Source organism: Coregonus clupeaformis, chromosome 10 (genome assembly GCF_020615455.1).
Source record: "Coregonus clupeaformis isolate EN_2021a chromosome 10, ASM2061545v1, whole genome shotgun sequence".
Classification (NCBI taxonomy): Eukaryota; Metazoa; Chordata; class Actinopteri; order Salmoniformes; family Salmonidae; genus Coregonus; species Coregonus clupeaformis.
The window spans coordinates 29723442-29742351 of NC_059201.1; the positions used below are offsets into that span (position 1 = coordinate 29723442).

At 44.8% G+C, this 18910-nt stretch overlaps 1 protein-coding gene and 2 non-coding genes across 3 annotated transcripts in view; all 3 read right to left on the reverse strand.

The window, feature by feature from the left end:
- Positions 1-5167: 5167 nt before the first annotated feature.
- trnaa-agc lies at positions 5168-5242 on the reverse strand. Its single transcript has one exon. It is a non-coding gene; the product is annotated as a tRNA-Ala (tRNA).
- A 438-nt stretch (positions 5243-5680) lies between these two features.
- Positions 5681-5753, reverse strand: trnaf-gaa. The gene has a single exon. It is a non-coding gene; the product is annotated as a tRNA-Phe (tRNA).
- Positions 5754-12277: 6524 nt separating this feature from the next.
- Positions 12278-18910, reverse strand: part of LOC121575853 (G-protein coupled receptor 22-like) — a 51048-nt gene continuing 44415 nt past the window's right edge. The window contains exon 2 of the mRNA XM_041889145.1: positions 12278-14264. Coding sequence (XP_041745079.1) covers positions 12646-14151 — 1506 coding nt within the window. The 5' untranslated portion in view covers positions 14152-14264 and the 3' untranslated portion in view covers positions 12278-12645. The remainder of the gene's footprint in view (positions 14265-18910) is intronic.

An 18910-nucleotide genomic window follows, 5' to 3' on the forward strand; every position in this document is an offset into this window, starting at 1 on the left:
ATGGGATCCGAGAACAACACTGATGGGGTCCAGTGACCTATCAACTTTTCCACAGCCATTCAGGAGACTCTAAAACACAGCTCCTTGTCCTCCATGAAGGCATCAATATTAAGTTGGTTTGCAGGGAATGCTGAAACGTACCCAGAGTAGAGCATATCTCGCAGATCAGAGTCTGCCTTCCCCAGGTTCGCTTCACAGTCAGGTAATTTATTCAAGGCTCGCAGGAGAGCTTTGGCAAACTCGTTTTGGATAATGACCCAAAGCTGATGTGCCAAGCAGAAGTGCTTCCTCATGTCTTCATCCATCACTGTCATGACGGGGTCAATTGGAAAGATGTTATACACAAATGTGTTGATGATGTGCAGAAATTGGGAATTAGGCACAGTTCCAGTAGACATTAGGGTCCAGTAGTTCACAGCTTTGTGTTCTTTGACTCTGCAGTACTCTCCACAATCACCAGGTCTCACAGGGTACCGTTGAGGGTACACATGGGAAGGAGCTACATCATGGCTCTCACAATCAGGCAGGCGATGTCTCTGGACACCATTTGGCTCTTAGAGGAGACATTGTACTGAAGGATCATCTTTGTGCTCGACCAGTCAGAGCGCTGGGCCAGTTGATCATACACAGAAGCTAGAATCTTTTCTACCTCTGCTGGTTTCAAGTGGAAGTTGGCCTCTGTTTCTCCATTGGCCACTGACATTCCAAGGACCGCAGACAGGTGGTTATCCAGATCATCCAGAAAGGGCCAGACCCTTCTTTGGTACATCAGAGTATATTTGGCTCAGCAGTTTGGCTCTACAACCCTGCACAACATTGTGACCAATCACAAGAAGTTCTGCATGGAGAAGAGGGGACTTACTGCCAAGGTGTGACTCAGACTTCTGGATAAAACGGAAGTTTACACAGGAGGAGGGTCCAGTTATTCAGTCACATGTGATAAGCTGACATACGGAGTTACAGGTGTCATAACATATCCGGTAACCTCACTATCTCCAGCACTCAGGGCTTTTCTCAGGGCAATGGGGCCACCAGCCATACTCAGCAGGTCATCAAGAATGGAGCGCACAACCCTGACGCCCACAGGCCTGGAGTAGAGGATCTGCAGCTGCTTCGTATCATTGAAATCATCTGTGATCTTAAGACCACCAGCAAGTTCCTGCAGCACCGAGATCACCACCCACATCATCAGGTCAACCAACGGCATGCTGGTGGAGCCCTCTCCCTCAAAAGAGTCTCTGTCTGCAGGGTAGGTTCCAAGAATCAGACTAGTGACGATTTCCACCACAACCTCAGATGCACTCTGTAGACGGGAGGCTGGAAGGTAGGTCAAGTCACTGATGATGTTCTTAATGGCCTTTTGGAGCAAACTTGTGGTCGCAAACCCAGTAGGTTCCCTTTGAGACACAGTCTGCTCTCCACTTGCAGGGTTTATGCTACAGCAGGACAGCAAATAAAGGCCACACGTTTAGAGACTATGAACACTACAGAGGCCTACAAACAGGGAACTATGGAACTGATATGCATATATTACTAGCTAATAAACACTTGTATCAAGTAAAGGGACACTCATAGGTTAAGAGAGGAAAGGGAGGAACACATTGACCCTCCAATGCCATGCAGTGGCTGAGCAGATGGGTTGTCGCTGTGGGATGCCGTGCAAACTGAGAACACCTCATCCTGTACCAACGCCCTCTCGATCTCATGAAGCTTCAGGCGAGTGTTCACCCCCAAAGCCTGTGTTCAAGAGACACCCCAAAAGGAGGTCATTCACCATCACTGAGGAGAATATTTGAATTATTTGTATCGACCATAAAAAACTGCTCTACCCAAGCCCCCTCCTGAACAGCCCTATCATCACAATGTGTCAATTCAATAGGTTCAGAGCTTAACAGCTAATAAACTCAACTAATACTTTACTACTGCCTATCTTATGACATTGCCAGCTCAACAATGGTGAGATCCCTGCCTTCCCTGATTTATTTTTTAAACTTGAAGTTACAATAAAGTTAATCATGCTGCTAACTGCTTCTCGGTTGTCTTACTGCCTTCACCTCCAATTAACTTTACAGCGAATAACTGATAGTCAAATTATTAACAATGGGGATTATGAAATGCTAGTTAAAGACTCACCTGTCAATGAAGGCTGCCCTCGCTTGTGAGGTAAGCCAATGCTTCATGTCCTCTGTGGTGACATGAGGAGCAACCTTGTGCTGGGCCTGCAAAGCCAGGAACTCCATCAGGGCTCTTTTCTGCAAACAGATGAAAGGTCTCACAATATTTTGTTTGTTCTCTTTCAAGGTTGGCTATTTTACCTGATGGGTATAATAAGATCTTTCCCAGCACAGATCTAATGGTCCTCAGGTATTCATTACTGGTAGAGCAAATGACCTGAAATAGAAATATGGGATTATAAACTAAATATCGTCATCAATAAAAACGTTATAGCCTATAGCGAGACAGAAAGTAAGTAGAGCTAATCTTACCCCACAGTTTTCCTCTTCATCAATCATGATTCACAGAAATTAGGTCTAATTTTGTCAACCTCACCCTATCAGATTTGTGGGATTATTATGATTTCTGTTTGCACATTCTGGAGTGTTTGGCAATTATGATGCAAAATCAATGCAACACTGCATAGAATCAGTGGCGACCCTTCAACAGCCCCACCTGTTTAGCTAAGAAATATATACATGTTTTTTTTTTAAATGTTTTTTTGGGTGCCTGATATGCATGTTATTTTGGCATTAATATGTGTCAAATATCCATTTGCAAACAATGTAAAAAATCTGCATACAAACATGGTCTCTTTTTTGCTTTCTTGAGCTCCAAATTGCAGGTGTTTCAGCCTAGCTCAGTGCTTTCAGTGGTGGTGGGGCAGCCAGCGGAAAATACAAGAAGGCTCAAGGCCATTGGCCACAGATAAAATGACGTCAAATCACGTTATATCTACAGTAGCTTTGATTGGACTGATCATGTCAACATCATACTTTCAAAATCTTAGCTAGCAAGCTAGCAGTCATCATCATGAATCATGTCGACAATCTACTGGCAAATCCTTTTCAACCCTTGTCATATGAAGAGAAATTATGAAGAGAAATGATAGATAAAAAGTATCGGTGCTCATCGGCCATTGGACATAAACATTACACAACAAGTTGGAAATAGCAAATTCAACAATTGGTTTGGAAGGAATCAGTGACTAACTGCAAGCATTGCACAGCAATCACTAGCCTGCTATTCAGTGGAGTGGATGTGTGGTCCAAGTCTGGGTTTAAGGGTCTCTTTTCCAAGCTTAAAATGATAAACATTCAACATTGGCCATGCTGTCAATCCAGTATGACTTCTGCCACGTTCAAAACAACTGGAAACTCGGAACTGGGAAATCTCAGACTTCAGTGAGTTCAAGACAACTGAGTACTCTGAAAAAAACGAGCTCCGACTGGGAAAATATGTTTTGAACAGTCATCCAACTCGGAATTCCAAGTCGGGAACTCGGGCCTCTTTCTAGAGCTCCGACCTGAAGATCACTAACGTCATGATTCAACCTTGTTTTTTTCAGTTCCCAGTTGTCTTGAAAGCAGCATAAATCCAGAGAATGACAGACTTTGGTGACAAAGTTTGATGACAAGATTTGCCCACGAAGGACCACCTCGCCACCTTCCTGTTCAAGTGAGCACAGCACAACAAGGTGAGTCCAAAACTGTCTTGTATGCTGCTGCATAAATTATGTAATATGCCAGGGAGATATGTATACTGTAGCTAAGAAAGTAATACTAAGAGTATGTTGTGTAGTAAGCTGTTAGTAGCCCATGTGCCTCACCCTAATAATTTGGTCCTTTTCCCCCTCATAATTTAGCCTACTGTTCTGACTTGGTGCTGCACATGTAGCCTATAGCCTGTTTTAGAGAAATGTAATCATCGAATATTGTAAGAGCTTTCATTGTCTGCTTATATGCCCCCTTTATTTATCCTACGATTCTGACTTGGTGTACAGGGAGAATACTGTAAGAACGGCCCATGTTCTGAATTCTGTCACTGTACATTTCAAAAGTGCTGAACAAATAATTAAATTGACTACGTCCATCCTAGCTCTCTCATTTAATGTCTCATTCGAAATTACGGATTGCCTCTTATCTGCTCGTCCTCCCGTTATGCTGTAGTTTGTACATCTCAATTGTCAGTAGAAACCACATTTGTTTGAGCAAGTCAGCCATATCAGCTATGTTTTTTTAAAGGCAGCAAATGAGGCTGAATGAACTGTTTCGCTGCCAGACAAGGCTCCGCTGAGAGCCATGTGTAGCGGTGGTAAGGTGTTGTGACTGCTGTTGGGACACTGCTGTTGGGACAGCTATACAGTGCGTTCGGAAAGTATTCAGACCCCTTGACTTTTTCCACATTTTGTTACATTACAGCCTTATTCTAAAATGGATTAAATAGTTTTTCCCCCTCATCAATCTACACACAATACCCCATAATGACAAAACCAAAACAGTTTAAATTTTTTTTTTGCACATTTATAAAAAATACAAAACGGAAATATTACATAAGTATTCAGACCCTTTACTTTGTTGAAGCACCTTTGGCAGCAATTACAGCCTCGAGTCTTCTTGGGTATGACGCTACTAACTTGGCACATCTGTATTTGGGGAGTTTCTCCCATTCTTCTCAAGCTCTGTTAGGTTGAATGGGGAGCGTTGCTGCACAGCTATTTTCAGGTCTCTCCAGAGATGTTAAATCGGGTTCAAGTCCAGGCTCTGGCCGAGCCACTCAAGGACATTCAGAGACTTGTCCCGAAGCCACTCCTGCATTGTCTTGGCTGTGTGCTTAGTGTCGTTGTCCTGTTGGAAGGTGAACCTTCGCCCCAGTCGGAGGTCCTGAGCGCTCTGGAGCAGGTTTTCATCAAGGATCTCTCTGAACTTTGCTCCGTTCATCTTTATCTCGATCCTGACTAGTCTCCCAGTGCCTGCTGCTGAAAAACATCATGCTTCACTGTAGGGATGTTGGCAGAATCTCAAATATATTTTGATTCATTTAACACTTTTTGGGTTACTACATGATTCCATATGTTATTTCATAGTTTTGATGTCTTCACTATTATTCTACAATTACATTTAAGTCATTTATCAGACGGTCTTATAGTTAGTGAGTGCATACATTTTCATACTGCACCCCCGTGGGAATCGAACCCGCAACCCTGGCGTTGCTAGCGCCATGCTCTACCAACTGAGCTACACGGGGCCTACAACGTAGAAAATAGTAAAAATAAAGAAAAACCCTTGAATTAGTAGGTGTTCTAAATCTTTTGACCGGTAGTGTGTATATATATATATATTAGTCCAGTTTAGTGGTTTTAAAGTTTAAACACAATAGTAAACTGTAAGTCGCTAACACTCACTAACTGTAAGTCGCTCTGGATAAGAGCGTCTGCTAAATGACTAAAATGTAAATGTAAAAAATGTAAACGTATCTTCATGTAATGTGGATTGCTACATACATAGGGAGGCTACAATTTCATCACATATAGCCTACCTTTACAGTTAGGCTACTGCAATATAATTACTATCCATTAGATGTCATAGGCTACTGATTTATAATTTAAACATTCATGTATCTTCAAAAAATGCGAACGTGTCCATTCTTTCTATGAAAACGGAAAATGACATTTCAGTCTCGTCTTTGCCGAAACCCGGGATCGAACCAGGGACATTTAGATCTTCAGTCTAACGCTCTCCCAACTGAGCTATTTCGGCGGGCGTGATAAGATACAATCGAATAGACCATTTGAACAACTGCAGTGCCTTATGGGATATGTTAGTTTCTGTGCAATTTGACAGATACACCTGCAGAGGTCGCCATAAGGCTAAAGATGGTTTAGAGTTGTCTTTCTATACCGCAAACGTTTTGTATAATTTATGTTTAATATTATTGTATTAAATTGTGTTACATTGTAAAGAAAATACTTTATTGACCAAAATGCTGTGAAAAACATCTAATCTCGATAGTAGTGCCTGCAGCTCGCTGTTGTTGGTTGATGAACTATTGCTCCTGTGCTTTGCATGTCCTGCACCACACTTCAGCCTGTACTCAAACTGTAGATATTGCTCATAGCAACGGAGAACCCATCATTTGTACGCACGCACACACACACACACAAGTGTATGTGAGTGTGTGTGTGGCTGTGTATGTGAGTGAGTGTGGCTGTGTATGTGAGTGTGTGTGGACATGCATGATAAAGTTGTTACCTTCCTCTTCATCTGCCTCCAGCTGCAGCCCTCACAGCAGGCCTTCCCTTAACACATTTCTCTACTGAAGGAAAGACTTTCATGAAGCACTGTAGCTCCCCAGGCTTCAACTCCAAGCAATTTTAAACCAGGTATTCTAAAGTGGCTGTAGTCATGTAGCACTGTGTGTACTCATCTTTATTCAGGGATGAAATGTGCCTGTTATTGAAAAACCTATAGACAACAAGAACACAGAAATATAGAAGCCAGATTAAAGGTGACTTACTGCAAACACAAGCCCCAATACAATAGTCACATTTATTGATATTTTCATTGTCTTCTCTCTATACATTCAGATACAAGAAAACAACACAATGTGAATTTATACAATGAATACGTGTGATGCATGTGCGTATATAAAGCGTGTGTGAACATTCAGTAGCATAAATCCATCACATTTGTCTCAGGTTTTATGATGATAAATCAACAGGAGGTTGAAGGTCCTTGCGTGCACCACAGAACAGTATGGTGCTGAAATCAAACAATTAGCCAATAGTGTTGTTCTGTATTGTTTTTACCTCGCCTACACCAGTGGAGGCTGCTGAGGGGAGGACGGCTCATAATAATGGCTGGAATGGAGTAAATGGAATGGTATCAAGCACATGGAAACCACGTGTTTGATGTATTTGATACCATTCTACCTATTCCACTCCAGCCATTTCCACGAGCCTGTCCTCCCCAATTAAGGTGCCACCAACCTCCTGTGGCCTACAAATGTTTAACTTCTTCTTTCAGTCCTTTATTTTCACATCTTATTTTTTTACCCTTATGTGCAAATAACGAATAATAAAAAATAAAAAAGTAGGCTAAAATCAAATCAACTCAAATGTATTTGTCACATGCGCCGAATACAACTCATGTAGACTTTACCATGAAATGCTTGCTTATGAGCCCTAAATATACCGGTAGTACACAAACCTACCTGTGTTTCATACAGGCAAATTATGGAAAAAACACTGTCCTGTTCATTTGCGCTGGCTCTGGGGACTTTTGCAGGTACAAAGGTATTTAATTGGTTTGACACAAGGGCTGACAAGATGGCCATGACAGATGTCCTCTACTATAACAACATCACTCTTTGTAACATGACCAAATAGGTCTCCCGAATGGCGCAGTGGTCTAAGGCACTGCATCGCAGTGCTAGCTGTGCCACTAGAGATCTTGGTTCGAATCCAGGCTCTGTCGTGGCCGGCCGCACAATTGGCCCAGCGTCGTCCAGGGTAGGGGAGGGAATGGCTGGCAGGGATGTAGCTCCGTTGATAGAGCATGGTGTTTGCAACGCCAGGGTTGTGGGTTTGATTCCCACGGGGGACCAGTATGTAAAAAATAATGTATGCACTCACAAACTGTAAGTCGCTCTGGATAAGAGCGTCTGCTAAATGACGTAAATGTAAAAATTATCTGAGGACCAACCGACAAGGTGGAAATCACATTGAATAAGTTACAATGTCTATTTAATATACAATATATCGCAATAAATAAATATCAATACATGATGACAAATAGTGATTTGTGGACACATTTCTGAGCTTTGTGGAAGTTTATCTGTCAACATTTAAACATTGTCCTCTCTCTATATATATTTACAGATGCAGACAGAGATTTATCTGGGATCAGATTCCCCCTCAACCTATACTGAACAAAAATATAAACGCAACATGTAAAGTGTTGGTCCCATGTTTCATGAGCTGAAATAAAAGATCCCAGAAATGTTCCATATGCACAAAAAGCTTATTTCTCACTAATTTTGGGCACACATTTTTTTGTAAGCATTTCTCCTTTGCCAAGATAATCCATCCACCTGACAGGTGTGGCATATCAATAAGCTGATTAAACAGCATGAGAGAGAGAGAAATAGAGAGAGAGAAATAGAGAGAGAGAGAGACAGAGAGAGAGAGAGAGCGAGAGAGAGGGGGGGAGGGGATTGTAGATTGGCATTTAGTGATTTATGAACACATTTATGAGCTTGGTGGAAGTTTATCTGTCAACATTAAAACATTGTCAGTCATCTGTTTACTACAAACTATCCAACACAATGCTGTCTATTATATAGTGAGATCTTTAACCTCTATCTCCCCTTCTCTCTCTTCTCTTTCTATTTAAAATGCCTTCAGAAAGTATTCATACCCCTTGACTTTTTCCACATTTTGTTATGTTACAGCCTGAATTTAAAATGAATTAAATTTAGATTTTGTGTCAATGGCCTACACACAATATACCATAATGTCAAAGTGGAATTATGATTTTTTTATTTTTTTATTACAAATTCATAAAAAATGAAAAGCTGAAATATCTTGAGTCGTTAAGTATGTTATGGAAAGCCAAAATAAGTTCAGGAGTAAAAATATGCTTAAGTCACATAAGTTGCATGGACTCACTCTGTGTGCAATAATAGTGTTTAACATGATTTTTTAATGACTACCTCATCTCTGTACCCCACACATACAATTATCTTTAAGGTCCCTCTGTGAATTTCAAACACAGATTCAACCACAAAGACCAGGGAGGTTATCCAATGACTCGCAAAGAAGGGCACCTATTGGTAGATGGGTTAAAATGAAAAAAAGCACACATTGAATATCCCTCTGAGCATGGTGAAGTTATTAATTACACTTTGGATGGTCTATCAATACACCCAGTCACTACAAAGCTACAGGCATCCTTCCTAACTCAGTTGCCGGAGAGGAAGGAAACCGCTCAGGGATTTCACCATGAGGCCAATGGTGACTTTAAAACAGTTACAGAGTTTAATGGCTGTGATAGGAGAAAACTGAGGATGGATCAACAGCATTGTATTTACTCCACAATGCTAACCTAATTGACAGAATGAAAAGAAGGAATACAACTATTCCAAAACATTCATCTGTTCACAATAAAGCACTAAAGTAAAACTGCAAAAAATGTGGCCAAAAATTAACTTAATGTCGTGAATACGAAGCGTTATGTTTGGGGAAAATCCAACACTACACATCACTGAATACCACTGATCATATTTTCAAGCATGGTGGTGGCTGCATCATGTTATTGGTATGCTTGTCATCGGCAAGGACTAGGGAGTTTTTTTTTAGTATAAAAATAAACAGAATAGAGTTTAACACAGGCAAGATCCTAGAGAAAAACCTGGTTCAGTCTGCTTTCCAACAGACACTGGGAGACAAATTCACTTTTCATCAGGGCAATAACCTAAAACACTAGGCTAAATATGCACTGGAGTTGCTTACCAAGACGACATTGAATGCTCCTGAGTGGCCTAGTTACAGTTTTCACTTAAATTGGCTTGAAAATCTACGGCAAGACTTGAAAATGGCTGTCTAGCAATGATTTTAAAATAATTTTTAAAATAATATTGTGAAAGTATTGTACAATCCAGGTATGCAAAGCTGTTAGAGACTTACCCAGAAAGACTCACAGCTGTAATCACAGCCAAAGGTGATTCTAGCATGTATTGACTCAGGGGTGTGAATACTTATGTAAATTGGATATTTCTGTATTTCATTTGTAATACATTTTCTAAAATGTCTAAAAACATGTTTTCACTTTGTCATTATGGGGTATTGTGTGTAGATGGGTGAGACAAAAAATATATTCAACCCATTTTGAATTCAGGCTCAAGGGGTCAAGGGGTCTGAATACTTTCTGAAAGCACTGAATATATGAATAGATGATAGTGTCCACAATATGTACATAGTTTAATCTTATATTTTATCAGCAAGGACATATACATATTCACATTCTTGTTCAGAATCAATGACACAATCAACACCTTTAAACCCATTCTTAAAATAATTAAGGCATGGTAATACAGATGTAGGATCTTCATTTGATCACTCTTTTGTTGCTGAGAACTTGTAGTGTATTCAAGGTTTAAAAAGGCTTCTAAAGTTTGTAATTTCCACTTTAAAATGTCAGACTTGATTTGCCAAAAAATGTATCAAACCCTAAAAAAAATGGCATTAATTATAATCCACATAATAATTCACATTTCCTGTTACTGCAGGATTATTATTTTCCTGCTGTAGCAAACTGGCGTCAATTAAGGTCCTACATCTGTATTTAGCAGAACCAAAATGATATTTATTTGTGTATCTATACAGGTGCCAGTGTTTTTGTGTTGTCTTGGAAGCTGCCTTCCAATGCTTGAGTGGGTGGAATTCTGATCCTCTGCTGGTCAAACAGACACTCATATAGGCTACTGTAAAGAAGTTACATAAGCATCTTAGTGATTGCACTCAGTGATATACAGCAGGGTTTCCCAAACCCGGTCCTGCCCCCCCCCCCAGGTGCACGTTTAGTTTTTTTCCCTAGCACTACACAGCTGATTCAGATAATCAAAGCTTGATGATGAGTTGGTTATTTGAATCAGCTGTGTAGTGTTTGTGAAACCCTGATATACAGTATACAGTGGGGAAAAAAGTATTTAGTCAGCCACCAATTGTGCAAGTTCTCCCACTTAAAAAGATGAGAGAGGCCTGTAATTTTCATCATAGGTACACGTCAAGTATGACAGACAAATTGAGATTTTTTTTCTCCAGAAAATCACATTGTAGGATTTTTTATGAATTTATTTGCAAATTATGGTGGAAAATAAGTATTTGGTCACCTACAAACAAGCAAGATTTCTGGCTCTCACAGACCTGTAACTTCTTCTTTAAGAGGCTCCTCTGTCCTCCACTCGTTACCTGTATTAATGGCACCTGTTTGAACTTGTTATCAGTATAAAAGACACCTGTCCACAACCTCAAACAGTCACACTCCAAACTCCACTATGGCCAAGACCAAAGAGCTGTCAAAGGACACCAGAAACAAAATTGTAAACCTGCACCAGGCTGGGAAGACTGAATCTGCAATAGGTAAGCAGCTTGGTTTGAATAAATCAACTGTGGGAGCAATTATTAGGAAATGGAAGACATACAAGACCACTGATAATCTCCCTCGATCTGGGGCTCCACGCAAGATCTCACCCCGTGGGGTCAAAATGATCACAAGAACGGTGAGCAAAAATCCCAGAACCACACGGGGGGACCTAGTGAATGACCTGCAGAGAGCTGGAACCAAAGTAACAAAGCCTACCATCAGTAACACACTACGCCGCCAGGGACACAAATCCTGCAGTGCCAGACGTGTCCCCCTGCTTAAGCCAGTACATGTCCAGGCCCGTCTGAAGTTTGCTAGAGTGCATTTGGATGATCCAGAAGAGGATTGGGAGAATGTCATATGGTCAGATGAAACCAAAATATAACTTTTTTGGTAAAAACTCAACTCGTCGTGTTTGGAGGACAAAGAATGCTGAGTTGCATCCAAAGAACACCATACCTACTGTGAAGCATGGGGGTGGAAACATCATGCTTTGGGGCTGTTTTTCTGCAAAGGGACCAGGACGACTGATCCGTGTAAAGGAAAGAATGAATGGGGCCATGTATCGTGAGATTTTGAGTGAAAACCTCCTTCCATCAGCAAGGGCATTGAAGATGAAACGTGGCTGGGTCTTTCAGCATGACAATGATCCCAAACACACCGCCCGGGCAATGAAGGAGTGGCTTCGTAAGAAGCATTTCAAGGTCCTGGAGTGGCCTAGCCAGTATCCAGATCGCAACCCCATAGAAAATCTTTGGAGGGAGTTGAAAGTCCGTGTTGCCCAACGACAGCCCCAAAACATCACTGCTCTAGAGGAGATCTGCATGGAGGAATAGGCTAAAATACCAGCAACAGTGTGTGAAAACCTTGTGAAGACTTACAGAAAACGTTTGACCTGTGTCATTGCCAACAAAGGGTATATAACAAAGTATTGAGAAACTTTTGTTATTGACCAAATACTTATTTTCCACCATAATTTGCAAATAAATTCATTAAAAATCCTACAATGTGATTTTCTGGAATTTTTTTCCTAATTTTGTCTGTCATAGTTGACGTGTACCTATGATGAAAATTACAGGCCTCTCTCATCTTTTTAAGTGGGAGGACTTGCACAATTGGTGGCTGACTAAATACTTTTTTCCCCACTGTATGTACAGGATATGTTTCCATTTGTAAACAGAGACTAAATTATCTCAAATACATTTTCTGTCATTGTCTTGTCTTTTATGCTTTGTTTATTCTAACAAGGAATGTATAAGTATTGGAGGCAGAGTAAAGTAGTGGCTGTGGGCACAGACATGGGTTGGATTGTAGTGCTGCAAGAGGTGTTTCTGAAATCAAGCACAGGTTTGCTGGTGGTTATAGTGTAGCATGTCCCAGAGGTGGATCCTACAGTGTACAATTACCTTCACACAGACCTGTATAAGGAGCAGGTGAACACACCTAAGCCCCTCTCCATTCTGTACCTCCTTGTCTGGCTGTTATACACACTTAGGTTATGCTATTCTCACAGGGGCTCTACCAGGCAACGGTCAATGGCTTTGCTGCCCTCCAGCCGTAACTGGCGTCCCTTCCTTGGCTCCACCCAGGAGTTGTGTGTGACGGTCCCTCCTGGCGAGGGGTCCACCTGCAGTAGTGACACCACCCTCTTCTTCACCTTGGCTCTGAGGGCACGCCGCAGCTTCTGCCTGGTGAAGGCATAGAGCAGTGGGTGTGAAATGGTGGTGCCATAGGCCAGGGCCAGGAACCAGAGGCGCAGGCTGACCAGGGTGTCGCTGGGGCCCAGGCCCAGGATCAGCATGTTGGCCACGGACAGAGGAGCCCAGCAACCTAGGAAAGTGGAGACGATGAGGAAGGACATCCTGAAGACGCGCCGCTGGCGCTCCCGCCGGTCCCGGTGACGCCTCACAGCCCGCCGCAAGGCAATGATGGCCGACACAGATGCCTGAACAGTGGGACCGGGGACAGAGGCAGCAGGTGCAGAGGCAGCAGTAGCAGCACCTTCAGAGCTAACCAGAGGGGCTGAGGACAGGGCTGTGGGGTAGGTGGCTGTGGGGGACGGGGAGGGGATGAGTGGAGGGTGAGAGAGGTGCTTGGTTGTGTCTGTACACTGCTCTCCTCCCTCTCTCACTCCCAGCCCTGCCTTCTGCTTCTGTCTCTTACGGCGCCCCCTGCAGTAGGGGCCCCTGAAGCGCTGGCTCTTCTTAATATGGGAGCCGATGTGAATGTTCAAGGCCCGCAGGATCCGTGAGTATGTGAACAGCATGACTGCCACTGTGATAAAGAAGATGGGCACCTGCAGCAGAAGGTGGTAGTACATCGCCAGGCCTGTGTGGTAGCCCTGTCCACCCACACAAAGCAACGTCCGGTTACGCCACACTGGCCTCAGGGTGGTGTCGGGGGAGGAGGAGGTGGAGCTGTGCTGCCCACTCTCCGCCCCTCCGGTGAGAAACTCCACCTCCAGAAAGGGGATGAAGAAGACGGCCAGAGACGTGGCCCAGACGGCAGCCAGCAGCTGCCCCGCCTTCCGCGGGGTGAGCAACCGGTTGGCGGGTCGGACAGAGATGTCGTAGCGGTCCACACTGATGACCAGCACGTTGATGGCAGTGGCGATGGAGGCGAAGGTGACACAGGCCTCGTGGAAGCAGCAGAGCAGGGCCAGGTTGGGCCCTGGGGGCAGCAGCACCACCACCAGGGTCAGAGGCAGACACAGCACGCACAACACCACGTCTAGCACATGCAGGTTAACCGTGACCATGTTGCTGACCGAGTCGACCAGGTTGGACTGAGAGCAATAGAGCACCAGCACGGTCAAGTTGCTGCTGAAGCCCAGCACCAGCTCCAGCATGAGGAAGGCGGTCAGAGACACCTGGAAGCCCAGGGGGTAGGGCATGTACCAGGCTGTGCTGGAGGAGACACTTCCCCCCGAGACCTCCTCCAGGGCCCCCACACTTACCACCGTCCCAGCCCAGTCACTGGGGGCCGGGGTCGGGGTGTAGCTGTCCGTCTCCATCGTGGTGACTTCTCAAGCGTCAGGGGTAGTAGTAACCGTCACAGCCGTGATGTGTTCCCATTGTGCAACCTGGCTCCATGATGATGGTGATGGAGAACAGCGCAGTAACAGTCCTGTAGAGAAAGGGAGACAGGGGGGATGAGTTGTGTGTCTGACAGTGGTCTTGAAATAGTTAAAGCTATAAGGCGAAGATAAGTAATCAAACACACCATTTTAACATTCTGTCATAAAGAGCACATGTTCAACTTGATAAAAAACATGTTTTCTCATCTCAAGAGGTTAAATAATGTGATGAGGTGATGTCGAAGGAATCAGGCGCAGGAGGGTAAATCACAGAATAACAGGCTTTATTCCGCAAATACAGACACTCTAGTGCGCAAAAACAGGCACACTGGAAAATACAAGGCACACGGGGAAATATCCTGGCGATGAAAAATACACTTAGCTCCACCGAGCTTAGCTATCCTCCACAATAAACAATCACACACAAAGACAAGGGGGCAGAGGGAACACTTATACAGGTACTGATGAGGGGATATGAACCAGGTGTGTGTAAAAACAAGACAAAACAAATGGAATGATGAGATGAGGAGCGGCAGTGGCTAGAAGGCCGGTGACGATGAACGCCAAAGCCTGCTCGAACAAGGAGAGGTGGCAGCTTCTGAAGAAGTCGTGACAGTACCCCCCCTTGAAGCGCAGCTCCAGCAGCGCGCAGACACCGGCCTTCGGGAACGGCCAGGAGGACGCGGAGCAGGGTTAGCCGGATGGCGACGGTGGAAATCCAGCAATAGGGAGGGATCGAGGATATCCCTCACCAGAACCCAGCACCGCTCCTCCGGACCATCCCCCTCCCACTCCACGAGGTACTGAAGGCCCCTCACCCGACGCCTCGAATCCAGGATGGAACAGACGGAGTACGCCGGGGCCCCCTCGATGTCCAGAGGGGAAGGAGGAACCTCCCGCACCTCAGACTCCTGGAGCGGACCAGCCACCACCGGCCTGAGGAGAGACAAATGGAATGAGGGGTTAATACGGTAATCTGGAGGGAGTAATAACCTACAGTTGAAGTCGGAAGTTTACATTCACTTAGGTTGGAGTCATTAAAACTTGTTTTTCAACCACTCCACAATTTTTTTGTTAACAAACTATAGTTTTGGCAAGTCGGTTAGAACATCTACTTTGTGCATGACACAAGTAATTTTTCCAACAATTGTTTACAGACAGATTATTTCACTTATAATTCACTGTATCACAATTACAGTGGGTCAGAAGTTTACATACACTAAGTTGACTGTGCCTTTAAACAGCTTGGAAATTTCCAGAAAATGATGTCATGGCTTTAGAAGCTTCTGATAGGCTAATTGACATCATTTGAGTCAATTGGAGGTGTACCTGTGGATGTATTTCAAGGCCTACCTTCAAACTCAGTGCCTCTTTGCTTGACATCATGGGAAAATGAAAAGAAATCAGCCAAGACCTCAGAAAGAAAATTGTAGACCTCCACAACTCTGGTTCATCCTTGGGAGTAATTTCCAAACGCCTGAAGGTACCACATTCATCTGTACAAACAATAGTACGCAAGTATAAACACCATGGGCCCACGCAGCCGTCATACCGCTCAGGAAGTAGACACGCTGGAGGAAACAGGTACAAAAGTATCTATATCCACAGTAAAACTAGTCCTATATCGACATAACCTGAAAGGCCGCTCAGCAAGGAAGAAGCCACAGCTTCAAAACCGGCATAAAAAAGCAAGACTACGGTTTGCAACTGCACATGGAGACAAACTTCTGACCCACTGGGAATGTGATGAAAGAAATAAAAGCGGAAAGAAATAATTACATTTCACATTTTAAAAAAAAGTGTTGATCCTAACTGACCTAAGACAGGGATTTTTTACTAGGATTAAATGTAAGGAATTGTGAAAAACGGAGTTTAAATGTATTTGGCTAAGGTGTATGTAAACTTCCGACTTCAACTGTATATGTAACCTCGTTTATCCTCCTCAGGACTTTGAACGGCCCCACAAACCGTGGGCTCAGCTTCTGGCAGGGCAGGCGAAGGAGCAGATTACGGGTCGAGAGCCAGACCCGATTACCCGGTACCAAGACCGGGACCTCACTGCGGTGGCGGTCAGCGTTGGCCTTCTGGCGACGCACGGCGTGCTGGAGGTGGACGTGAGCAGCAGTCATCCACCGCAGGAGCTTCGGTCTGGCTCTGATGCCACGGTGCCAGAACCGGCTGATAACATAAAACACATTGAAAGGGCGATAGGTTAGTGGAGGAGTGGCAGAGAGAGTTCTGGGCATATTCTGCCCATGGTAAGAACACTGACCACTCCCCCGGCCGGTCCTGGCAGTAGGACCACAGGAACCTACCCACATCCTGATTCACCCATTCCACCTGCCCATTACTCTCAGGGTGAAACACAGAGGTCAGGCTGACCGAGACCCCCAAACGTTCCACGAACGCCTTCCAGACCCTGGATGTAAACTGGGACCCCGGTCAGACACTATGTCCTCTGGCACCCCGTAGTGCCGGAAGACGTGAGTAAACAGGGCCTCCGCAGTCTGCAGGGCCGTGGGGAGACCGGGCAGAGGAAGGAGGCGGCAGGCTTTTGAAAAGAGATCCACAACGACCAGGATGGTGGTGTTACCCTGAGAGAGGGGAAGATCAGTGAGAAAGTCAATACACAGGTGGGACCATGGCCGTTGTGGAACTGGTAAGATCTGTATGTACCCGCTGGGAGGTGCCTAGGTGCCTTACTCTGGGCGCACACCGAGCAGGAGGAGACATAGACCCTCACGTCCTTAGCCAAGGTAGGCCACCAGTACTTTCCGGTCAGGCAGAGCACTGTACGACTGATACCTGGATGACCAGAGGAGGGGGACGTGTGTGCCCAATAGATCAGACGGTCACAGACAAGAGACGGCACGTACTGCAGCTCAGCTGGATACTGAGGTGGAGATGGCTCTGTGCGTAACGCCCGCTCTATGTCCGCGTCCATCGCCCATACTACCGGTGCCACAATACAGGAGGCCGGGAGGATGGGGGTGTTGTCTATGGGCCTCTCCTCTGTGTCGTACAGCCGTGACAGTGCGTCTGCCTTCACGTTCTTCGTACCCGGGATGTATGATAGTGTAAAACCGGGTGAAGAATAGGGCCCACCTGGCCTGGCGAGGGTTCAGACTCCTCGCTGCCCGGATGTACTCCAGGTTACGGAGGTCCGTCCAGACGAGGAAAGGGTGTTTCGCCCCCTTCGAGCCAGTGCCTCCACATGGTCAGGGCTCGGACAACAACCAACAGCTCCCGATCACCAACGTCGTAGTTCTGCTCCGCCGGGCTGAGCTTCTTGGAGAAGAAGGCACAGGGGCGGAGCTTGGGTGGCGTGCCCGAGCGTTGAGATAGGACAGCGCCTATCCCTACCTCGGACGAATCCACCTCCACTACGAACGGTAGCGATGGATCGGGATTGGCCAGTACCAGGGCTGAGGTGAACAGAACCTTCAGGTTACTGAAGGCTCTGTCTGCCTCAGCAGACCAGTGGAGCCGGGACGGCCCACCCTTCAACAGAGATGTGATGGGAGCTGCGACCTTGCCAAAGCCCCGGATAAACCTCTGATAGTAGTTGGCAAAGCCAATAAAGCGCTGTACCTCCTTAACCGTGGTTGGAGTCGGACAATTACGCACGGCTGAAATGTGATCTCCCTCCATCTCCACACCTGAGTAGGTAATGCGGTATCTGAGGAAGGAGACAGACTGTTGGAAAAACAGACACTTTTCTGCCTTGGCATGACGGTCATGTTTCAACAGTCGGGCCAGCACTTTGCGAACCAGGGACACATGCTCGGCGTGGATAGCGGAATACACCAGAATGTCATCGATGTAGACCACTACACCGTGACCAAGCATGTCCCAAAACATCTCGTTCACAAAGGACTGGAAGACTGATGGGGCATTCATCAAACCGTACGGCATCACCAGGTATTCGTAATGCCCCGTGGTTGTGCTGAATGCTGTCTTCCACTCGTCCCCCTCTCGGACATGCACCAGGTTGTACGCACTCCGGAGATCTAATTTTGTGAAGAAGCGCGCCCCATGCATTGACTCGATCACAGATGGAATGAGGGGTATTTTATTTATTTAACCTTTATTTAACCAGGTAAGCCAGTTGAGAACAAGTTCTCATTTACAACTGCGACCTGGCCAAGATAAAGCAAAGCAGTGCAATAAAAACAACACGTTTTTACATATGGAGTTACATATGGAATAAACAAAACGTACAGTCAATAACAGAATAGAAAATCTATATACAGTGTGTGCAAATGTAGTAAGTTATGGAGGTAAGGCAATAAATAGTCCATAGTGCAAGATAATTACAATTTAGTATTAACACTGGAATGATAGATGTGCAGAAGATGATGTGCAAATAGAGATACTGGGGTGAAAATTAGCAAAATAAATAACAATATGGGGATGAGGTAGTTGGGTGGGCTAGTTACAGATGGGCTGTCACGTTCGTTGTGTAAAGGATTGGAACAAGGTGCAGCGTGGTATGCGTACATGTTTAATTATAATAATAAACACTTGACAAAATAACAAAGCAACTGAACGTGAAGTTCTAAAGGCTATACATCAAACAAGCCAAACAAACAGAAACAAGATCCCACAACTAAAGGTAGGCAAAATGGCTACCTAAGTATGATCCCCAATCAGAGACAACGATCGACAGCTGCCTCTGATTGGGAACCACACCCGG